Below are 10,411 nucleotides of genomic sequence, written 5' to 3'. Positions count from 1 at the left end.
TTGAGATCACTGCAAATTTATAATAAGTTGAAAGCTAAGAAATCACAGGTATTCAGTCTGAATATGTTGTTGATCCACTTTTGGCAGCAATTACAAGCTCTAGTGTTTTTGAATAAGATGCATTTATGTCTTTAAGCAATTTCCTTCATTGCAATATACTTTAAGATCCATCATGTTGTATGAGAGACATCTGTGTGCAACCAGTTTCTGTTGTCATTTTTTGACAGTTTCATGGTAGTGCTGACACTAACACTCAGTAGTGGGCAAATGAAAGTTAAAGGGCTATATTTAAACCAATAATAATCAGAAGCAGAAACTTATTCCTTCTGGTTCAGGAGCTTCACATTTAATAGAAATGACTGTAAAGAAAACAACATGCAGCCGACTAGTTACTGTGTATTCAAAAAGGGTTTAATAAACATTTTAAAAAATAAACTTTGTGTCATTGTGCAGTTAACAATGTAGAACCGGTAGAGGCAGCTTCCTATCAAAGAAACAATAATAAAAAAACTGCTGTGAAAAAGTTAAAACACAAGTTCAATGATTCTTTGGCTGAGATATCAGGAACAAGACATAAATGTGTGTCATCAAATTGAAGCAGCTTCCACTTGCATAGAAAACAATAAAACACACAGATGGAATCCTTTGCTGAAACCAAACTTATTCCGGAGGTAAAGGTTTAGAGCAATTTCCCTGCAGCTTTAGTGACCTTTCTGTTGCCAAAGCTTTCCTGTAAGCCTCTCAATAATATCCAAAGACCATAGGTGCATTTATAAAACATTTTTAGTCTTAGACTCTGGTTTAGTCATCAACTATGAGAGCTTTAGTGGGACAAAAAAAGTGCAGAAACGTCCTCACCATGCACACAGTGATAGAAGACATGGCCTACAAGGGTTAAAGTTTACTGGCTAAAGTCACAGTTGTTTGGGGTCAGAAAAATCAATAATCAATTCTTGCTATCTATAACTAAGAAGAGATAAATTCAGAATATTCTGCATCAGGACATCTGTGAGACTGAAGGCTTCCTCCTCCACCCTTTCCACATCTTCATCAGTTTTTTGGAGCTGTAAGACACGGTCTTCCATAAGCCTGAAAAGACCAAGACACAAGAACAAATCTCCTTTAAATGTCCTTTAGTGCCCTGTCACACCTTGCAGATTTACCCAGCGTATGCCTGACATCCCAGAATCTCCTAAAACGTTGGCATACGCTGAACTTTCTATGTATTTTTAAAAATTTTGGGGGTATACATAGCGCATTAATTAATTAATTCAAGTCTAGAACTTATGTACAACGACAACCTAACTTATGCATCAGGCACGGCAATGTATTGCCCATGAAATAATGCACAAGCCTGAGGGGGGCAGTGATCAGCTCGTTCTGCATACAATGATGTCTTTGATCCCATTATTAACCTAGCTGCTGTTTACCGACTGCCAAAAAAAAAGAAAGGAAAAAGAAAGGAAAGAAAGAAGGTTTGCAGATGCAGCGATTTCAGCGTCAAGTCTGCTAGCTAGTTTGTTGGTCATGTTCGTGGGCGTGAACGCAGGGAGGATTCATCACACTCAGCTTCACAATGACCCTATGATGGGGATGCAGCCTGGAGGAGAACTGCCAGTTTCCTCCTGTGAACCCTCTTTTATACCAAAACGCTGCCAATACACCATTAAACAGTAGCTGCAAGTTAGAAACACGTCAGCAGTCATCTGGAACATGTCAAATAAGTTGATCTGCGTTGGATACAAGTTCTTGATAAGTTACGCACAAGTTATGCACAAGTTACTCATAGGTTTTGGATAAGCTAGACGCCACACCTTATGAGTAACTGACACGTAACGCAAGTCAACGATCAGATAACTTGCCTGTGACTTATGGCCCACATGTGAGCATACGCTGGCATACTTCAAGGCGTATTTGCCGTATGTCGACGTGTGTCAGCCCGCTCATAACTTATACAAAACTGACCCATAACTTATCCAACGTATGCCAGTGTTATGTCCAGATTCCCGTACGTCAGGCATACACTGATCTAAATCGCCAAGGTGTGACAGGGGCTTTAAGACCGTAAGGAAATGAAAACATACAATCTGCCTAAAAAAAGGTTGAATAAATAGTAGAAAGTCTGAAAAGAACTGTTAAAAGAAAAATGTATAGAAAAACTCAAACAAAATTTCCATCCAAACTTAACAGAGCTTCTAGTTGTAGATTTTTTTAAATGATTTAAAAATGTATTCATTCATCAAAACTGAAGAAATATTTTCTCTCTTATTCGAAAATTCTAAGATTATAAACAAATAGAAGTTCTTACCAGCTGTAGCAATGCCTTTGATGCTCTGTGTTATGCTGGAGGTTTTTACAATAGATGAGATTGCTATGGAGGAGAAATACCAGGACATCTCAGTCATCTTTGTTTATAAAGTAGAAAAAATGTTTCTTCATTGGTCTCAGCATGAAGTGACCGTTTCCTGAAGTTATTGTCTTAAAAAAGGTTTACTAATCAAATTGGATTAAAAAAAAAGAAAAAAAACCCAACATATTTCTTCTATGAATCTTCTTACTGAAGCAGATTTTAAACCAGACCTTAAAGGAATAGTACACCCAAAACATGATTAGCCTTCATTTTCTACTCACCCCCATGCTGAACAACACTCTGGAGTACTTTTTTGATAATCTCAAATGCATCTGGAGATCTGGGAGGCTTCTTGCTGTCTGCTGACATTCAAATAATGGAGGTCTACGGTGCCCAAGACAGAAAGGTCCATAAAAGTCCACAAAAACGTGTCAATATTCCTCCATACTGCTAGTCCAATGTATTCCAAGTGTCCTGAGTGGGTAGCATCCAGAATTTACTCGAAACGAAGTCATTTAGAATGTTTTTAGAGCATAAACAGTAGTGTATAGGATTTCCTGAAAGCGCGCGCCAGCGCGTTCACGACGCTACGGAAACCGCGGCAGACCAAACCAGATGAAAGTGCGCATTCAGCGTCTGCTCTGCCAATAATGCAAGCGTAGAAGAAGAAATGTGCCGTTTACCTGTGCAAAGAAAGAAACAACGAAAGAAAAATGTCTGAGGACTTCAGTGTTGAGGAAGAGCAGGAGTTCTTTGCCGAGCTGAATGCGCACTTTCATCTGGTTTGGTCTGCCGCGGTTTCCGTAGACTCGTGAACGCTTTTAGGAAATCCTATACACTACTGTTTATGCTCTAAAAACATTCTAAATGACTTCGTTTCGAGTAAATTCTGGATGCTACCCACTCAGGACACTTGGAATACATTGGACGAGCAGCATGGAGGAATATTGACACGTTTTTGTGGACTTTTATGGACCTTTCTGTCTCGGGCACCATAGACCTCCATTATTTGAATGTAGCAGACAGCAAGAAGCCTCCCAGATCTCCAGATGCATTTGAGATATCAAAAAAGTACTCCAGAGTGTTGTTCAGCATGGGGGTGAGTAGAAAATGAAGGCTAATCATGTTTTGGGTGTACTATTCCTTTAATCCTTTGGTCACATTTTACACATACCTTGTTGCACCACAGCTCCACAGTCAGGATCCTGAGCAACCTGCAGCAGGATCTCCTCCACATCCCGGTTTTTCCCTGGAGGATCCACCAGCTTTGTGATCCTTTGCTGAAGGGTTCGAGGCAGCGTCATCAGCTGGATGAACTGGCCTTCAGGACTTTTGTCCACCTAAAGAAAACAGATCAGAATGAAATCAGAATGAAAATCCTCCGGAATAATAAAAAATAATATAAATATGAACTGAGAAACAGGTTTTGGCCAATGCTGTAGGAGATGCAGTTAGATTTTAATATTTCAAAACTTTAATTTCTCCCCATATACCAAGAGCTAGATTTTGTATTTACAGTTTATTTTGTTTCTAAGAAGGTTTGCTGTTACCTCGATTCCAATTTACTTTTTTCCTTGTTGCTGTTTTCCTGGTTTCAAGGTGTTAAAATAGGAAAGGCAGATGAAGCTAAAAGGAAAAACAGCCAAGTACAGCAGCATGGCTTCTTGACAATCAAAAGTTCTTCTTTTTCTATTCTTAACATTAGCAGGGTTTATACAGGAATGAGTGACTCTGATTTAATGCTTTTTAATGGTCTTGTAATGCTCTTAGAAATAATTGTAATGCCATCAACAAGTACCCATGACCCTCATTCATTCATTCATTCATATATATATATATATATATATATATATATATATATATATATATATATATATATATATATATATATATATATTGGAGCTTCTTTTCCAAACATTTTTTAAATAACGCATTTTAAATGCCACGATAATGACATTCAATGAATTTTAATGCAAATTTCAGGCCTTAATTTAATGATTTTAATTATTTTTAATGACCCGCAGAAACCGTGATAAGGAAAACAACCTTATTTTCTGTTACAGCCAGTTAAAGGCAATGTGTAAATATGCAACTAATTGTTCGTTTCTGTGCTAAACAAGTAACTGACATTTTTTCATCGGTGCATCAGTTTATGCTTGATGACACAAGAACTTGTCTGCCTTTGGGCAAAAGCTGGTTTTATGGTGGAAAACTAGTATTTTACCCAGAGATGCATTAGTGTATTGTTATTCATTAACATTTTACTGTGGAGTATTAGGGCTGCAACTTACAAATATTTTGGCAATAAGTTTTTTCAATGAATCGATTAATCATTGGATAACCAATTGTTTCTTAAAGAAGATTAAAAAAATATAAAACAGTATATAAATAAATTAAACGAGGTGAAATCAAAAGGTTTCCAATTGAGAAGTTCTGGATTGAACATATTAGCAGATGAAGTTTTTTGTTTTGTTTTTTTTTATCTTAAATGCAAAATGTTTATATATATATTTTTTTTACAATTTTGATATAATTGCTGCTAAAGGTGGGTCGTTCTGTCAGCTTAAGACATATTTTAGAGTCTCTATACTCCTGTTAACAACTAATCAGTTACTAAATTAGTTGATGATTATTTCAATAACTGATTATTCCAATTACTTGTTTCAGCCCTAATAGGTATGCTTTAATGTAATCCTAAAATGTTTGCAGTGTTGGTAAATTTCATCACTCTTTAACTGCACATTCTACATCAAGAGCATTCCCTTGGAAAAACAATAACAGTAACTGTGAAATGCAGCAATCACTGAGCAACACCTAGTCCCCCAGATTAAATAGTTGAATATATTTATGTTTATATTTAATAAATGCTTGAAAACCTTGGTTTACACATTAAATGATCCGTCGATTCAAATGTTTCATTTTAGATTTTTTAATTTGTAATTGATTTATATTAACATCATAGGTGAAATAGTTTGGGCCCTCTGGTTAATCAAAAAAAGAATAAAACAAATGAATGGGATAGAAACATTTCAGAAGTCCTGTACTGATGCGAGCATGGAACAATGACTTTTTTCAGTTACTCCATTAGTCTGCTGTGTTGATAATATCTTGAACAACTCATCTGACTGTTCCAGTTAAATACAGGTTAAAGCAGACAAACTTGTTCCTCTGTGCCTTTTTGCTGAACACACTCTACAACCTTTTTCTGCTTTTTCATTGGCCATTTGCTTTGCTGCATATTTTGATGAAACAAGTCATTAAACCTACTAGTCAGGAATATGGCAACTATTGATTTTTGTTATTTTTCACATTTGTAAGGTGCAACAGATAAAAGGTGTTCCTCTGTAAAAAACTTTTTGCAGAAAATGTTTACTGCAAACCTCATTATACTCACAAGCAATTATGTGTTCTGTTATAACAGCAGGGATTCTCTACTGGAAAAATTATCATTAAACGGGACATATTTCAGGTCTTGCATGCATAACAGCAATAATAATAATAACATAAGCTCACATAACTGTCACTTTTGAGTCGTATTACATTAACTGACTTTTAAAACTGGGCGTCAAAGAAACAAAGAGGCGTTATTAGCATCAACATGATACTGCAGGATTTAGTGACTCATTTCAATAAAAAAAAAAAAATAGATGATGATCATGATCTTAAAGGGAAACTAGTAATATATTTCAACAAGATGTAACCTGTAAAGTTTTCAGAGATCTTACTCCGAATGTCCCGAGAAACCAAATTAAAAACATTTTAAATTCCCATGCCTCATTTTCACCAAAACTAGGAGTCTCTAAAGACATTCCTTAGCGGCTGCAGGTTATAAAAGTTACCCTGCTTTAACACACTTGATTCTGTTAACCAGCCATCAATGGAAATCAGGTGTGTCTGATGTCTAACATACCTAAAATGTACAGGACCCGGCCCTGACAACCATGATCTAAACCCTGTTTATATACTCAACACATTACCTAATAGTTATAGCTTTGTGGGACCATACAGCTGAGACCTATTCCAGACACCTTAATATAGTTCATGCAAAAACGTTTTACTAGTTAAGTTTTCTTCTACAGATCTCACCTGTAAATCACTCAGACATTTTTTTTTTTTGCTGCAAATATCTGACACACCATAAAAAAAAAAAGATAAACAGCAGTCTCAGACTATTAAACGCTCCTATGCCCTTATGAGACACATTGTTCCAAGGTGGTGAGGTGCCTGGAGCTGGAGACTGTTTCTCTTTGTGTAACAGGGATTGGCAGCAGCAGGTGGAGAGCAAACCAGGAAACTTGAAAGAATATCTATTCAGAGCTGCACAACACTGAGTCAGATAAGTCTTACATTGCATAAGGAATACATATGGATAAGTTAAGACTTAATAACAAAAAAACGAATAAAAAATAAATAAATAAAAGCAGCCTAAGCTTGTGTGAACAAAATACTACATTGAATTTTGACCATCATGGATTTTTGATATTTCACAAACAAGTAAGGCATGAAGAGCATGAATCAAAGAAGTTAAGAGACTCATATAAATTCTAGAGGTACTGCAGAAATTCATACATCTGATGGAAAAATCTGTCAGTGACTCATCACTAAAAGCTAGTGGCAAAAGTTGTAAATCACAGCTTATCTTTGTAAACACACCATCCCTAATGTGGTAAATGGTTCTCGGCACTTTCACTCTATGGGAATACTTTTATTGAACGAGTTTAACATTTCCATACATTTTGGAAGAAGGGTGCTTTGCTTTTTTGTTTGCCGTACCCTACCTCAAGTTTTCCTTGTGGAGGTTTGTAGACCACCTGAGGGCAGTCCCGAAGGATGTTGCTGTAAAGAATCCTAAAGTGCTGAATGTTGTCTCTGACGATATTGGCCACCTTGGATTTGTCCTCTCCAATCACCATCCGAAAATCACCTTCAAAGACAAAAACAACATCGTATCTCACAAAACAGGACTTTATAAAGAAATGCCAATGTCAGTTATATCTTGTCAATTTTATATGCGTCTATGCTGCAAAATCCATACAACTCAAAGTATATCGGTAGATTTTTATGAAAACCTGAAAGCATAGACATTTTTGTTATTTTAAATTAACTTAATATATAATATACTGACCTCTATCCATATTAAATTTTCTGTAATTATTAAACAACTCTGGATAAAAGCTTCCTAGGTCTGAAGTTTGCCAAGAAGCTGAAACGTAGTTACAAACCAGCATAAGAAAGCCCAGCAATCTGCAGGAAAAGGTCCTCCTCTGAGAAGCTCTCTGGCAGCATGAGGAAGGAGGCCGTTACTGCGCTCTTCAGATTGGATACCAGAGCAGCACGAAGCTTCCCATTCTCACTCTGCAACAACATCCTAACCTGCAATGGAGAAAGTAGAAAATAAGCATGTTAATGCAGTTTATTCAGTTAACACTTTTTCTATGTAAAAGAAAAAACAAAGCAAAAGTAGTAAATAAAATCTTTGCTGACCGGCTTGTGAAGACGTCCAGCAACATACAAAGTCTTCCAGTGCATGAGGTCATCAATCAGTGAGTCTATACTAACCACTCCATATTTAATCATCTGATAAAAAGAAAAGAATTGAATAAACAGTTGGAATAAGTAATCTTTTTTAAAACTCGGTCAGATCTGCAAAAAAACAAAACAACATAAGTTATACCCTTCCATCAACCGGCACCAGTGTGTTGTAGTAAACTGAAGCTCCGTAGTCATTTTGTATGGAGCTGATCTTATTTGGCCCCAGCAGCTTGAGGATGGAGTAGTGTTTACGATTCTGGAGCAGATTCATGGTGTGCCACGTAACCGGGTCATCCACCGCAAACACAAAGTCCAGCATATTCCTCTGTATACATCAGAGTACAATACAATATCAATTTATATCAAACATGTTGTATGCAGTGAATCTGATAACACTGATTAATTACAGTTTTCTGAGTAAAAACTAGAAAAATCAAGGGAGCACATTTAAAGTTGAACTGTTGAATCTTGAAGAATGTTGAACAGTTGAAACTCTAATCAAGACTCTGCATCTTCCTGGAAAACATCTCATTTCTACACCAACGTGGCTGATTTATTTTCATAATCCCTTTAAATTGAGCACAACTCACTGTTCTACTGCATGTTGCACCACACACACATGTGTGTGTACCTGTCTAGTTGATAGTCAGTTTCACTATCAAATTGAGTACCAGGTGTTGCAAAGTGAGGACATTTGCTGGTCCCTACATGCTATTTTGCTAATAGTTAGGTTTAGGGCTAAGGTGTCAATGGGTTAGGGTTTGGGTGAGGTCTGCATTGGTAATGGTTAGGTTTAGGGATAGTTTTAGGGTTAGGGCATAGAAAGGGTTGAAAATGAAAGAAAATCAATGGAAGTCAATGGGAGTCAACACATGGTCCTCAGAACGACTATTTCTGTGTGTGTGTTTACTACTACTACTTACTACTACTATATAACTAAATTTCAAGTATTTAATAATAATGATTTTTGGCTTGCAAATATCAATAAAATATAACATACAACCAATAAATAAAATAAAAAGTAAAAAATAAAGAAATGTTACAGCCTACACAACTGTAAGAAAGCAGTCCAGCAACCACTGGCAATACTGGAAGGAAGAATTCTTGTGGACAGTTTAATACAAGCAACAGCAACAACCACAGCCTTAAGAAAAGAGTAAAGGAAAAAAAAAAACACCAAATAGTTTTGTGGACTGCTGCTGATGTCTAGCTGATGAGCAGATAAACATCCATGCCCTTTATTTTTAAAGAGCTGCAGAATTACTCTTTCCCTGATCAGATTTATCCACTTCAACCAAGCTTCCTGTCCTTTCAACTGCTTGCTTTAGAAACTCTTACCTCCATTTGACCTTGGCTGGTTCCATGTTGTTTGAAAACGCCGGATCCGTACGCGAAAGCTAAACTGATGTCTTGCGGAAACAGTGACACGATCCTTCGGTAGAACACGCCGGTGTTTTGCAAGGCTGGGAGACTCATTCTGCTGAAACAAGCTGCTGCAAGGCTGCAGCTTGAAGAGCTGCTGTAAGGGCGAGAGGACCGAACAAATAAAGTTTAAAAACAAACTACCATATGAGGAAAGTAAGACGTACATCTCACACGGCGGGAATTTAATGTGGCGTAAAATAAAAGCAATGCGTACCTCTGTCTAGCGGTTTATTTTAATAAACTCCATCCATACAGTCCGCTTGGACAGCTGTGCGATTGTCCGTCAACTAATATGTGCGTCACAGATTCCGCTACGGTGAAAGGGATGATGGGAAATGTAGTAGTTCGTGCATTGAAATACTTTAAAAAGGGAAATAACCTGTAATTTAATGTGAATTTTAGTTTTTTGATATTTAGAATAATGTTCCGAATGGAAATATCATTAGTGAGTTGACTAGAATAAATGATATAATAATAATAAAAAAGAAAAATACATAAATAGCAAACACGTATTTTTTGACCAGCAGAGGTCGCTGTCTGTAAAGTTTAGGGATCTGGTTTGTGTTTTTTTTTTGGAGGGGGGGGTTTGGCCACCTGTTTGCTCTTTAGTTTGTTTGTCTATATGATAAGTCTGCTTAAAGCAAATATTCTCTTTGAGTTTTCTGACCAAGAATAATATAAAGAAATTTAATGAATACAGTCAAAATAGTACAGAAGAATTAAACAGTATTTACTCCTTTGTATTAGTTTCATTAGGCCCAAAACATTGAAAAGAGGAAATTTAATCATTCTGACGACCTGATTTACTGTAGAACAGTTAGTGTAATCTTTTACTGCAAAAATCAAAATGTAGGTTTAACAGCAATGTACATAGAACAATCTTAAATGTTATTCAGAACTGCAAAACAAAATATTTTAGCCAACTAAATGCCTAACAACCTAATTCCTTTTGTTCTAACAATTTTTATATCTAAATTGCAAAAACTATCCAGAAAGGTGACTATACATTTCTTCACACCCACAGTGAAGGCATCCCTTACAATTGAATGTTAGTATTGTAATTTTTTTTTTATTGTTATAACAAAAATTTGAAAATTAAACACA

The 10,411-nt window shown here is 36.3% G+C and overlaps 1 protein-coding gene across 2 annotated transcripts; it reads right to left on the bottom strand.

The window, feature by feature from the left end:
• Positions 1 to 389: 389 nt before the first annotated feature.
• Positions 390 to 9,657, bottom strand: tamm41 (TAM41 mitochondrial translocator assembly and maintenance homolog). 2 transcript variants are annotated; one of them, XM_038307830.1, is made up of 9 exons: positions 9,522 to 9,657; positions 9,221 to 9,398; positions 8,025 to 8,207; positions 7,835 to 7,927; positions 7,573 to 7,723; positions 7,129 to 7,274; positions 3,525 to 3,690; positions 2,309 to 2,371; positions 390 to 1,089 (listed from the first exon to the last, which is right to left on the bottom strand). In XM_038307830.1, exons 2-9 carry the CDS (start codon positions 9,356 to 9,358, stop codon positions 998 to 1,000), a joined length of 1,032 nt encoding a protein of 343 aa, XP_038163758.1. In that variant the 5' UTR covers positions 9,359 to 9,398; positions 9,522 to 9,657; the 3' UTR covers positions 390 to 997. The 2 variants fall into 2 exon arrangements, with proteins under 2 accessions (XP_038163758.1, XP_038163759.1); XM_038307831.1 differs by having other exon boundaries at positions 9,221 to 9,401; positions 9,522 to 9,590.
• Between the last annotated feature and the right edge of the window lie 754 nt (positions 9,658 to 10,411).

Source organism: Cyprinodon tularosa, unplaced genomic scaffold (genome assembly GCF_016077235.1).
Source record: "Cyprinodon tularosa strain WSP-4 unplaced genomic scaffold, ASM1607723v1 ctg621, whole genome shotgun sequence".
NCBI classification, from domain to species: Eukaryota; Metazoa; Chordata; class Actinopteri; order Cyprinodontiformes; family Cyprinodontidae; genus Cyprinodon; species Cyprinodon tularosa.
The sequence above is the reverse complement of the archived record's forward strand: the minus strand, read 5'-3'. Positions and strand labels throughout refer to the sequence as shown.

What these genes read in the sequence shown, in the direction of transcription:
- tamm41 (XM_038307830.1), bottom strand. Translation starts at nt 9,358, where the DNA reads ATGAGTCTCCCAGCCTTGCAAAACACCGGCGTGTTCTACCGAAGGATC. An exon ending in TGGTGCCGGTTGATGGAAGG is followed by an intron (nt 7,928 to 8,024) that starts GTATAACTTATG and finishes TCTTTTTATCAG; the next exon opens with ATGATTAAATATGGAGTGGT. An exon ending in TGCTGGGCTTTCTTATGCTG is followed by an intron (nt 7,275 to 7,572) that starts GTTTGTAACTAC and finishes TTGTCTTTGAAG; the next exon opens with GTGATTTTCGGATGGTGATT.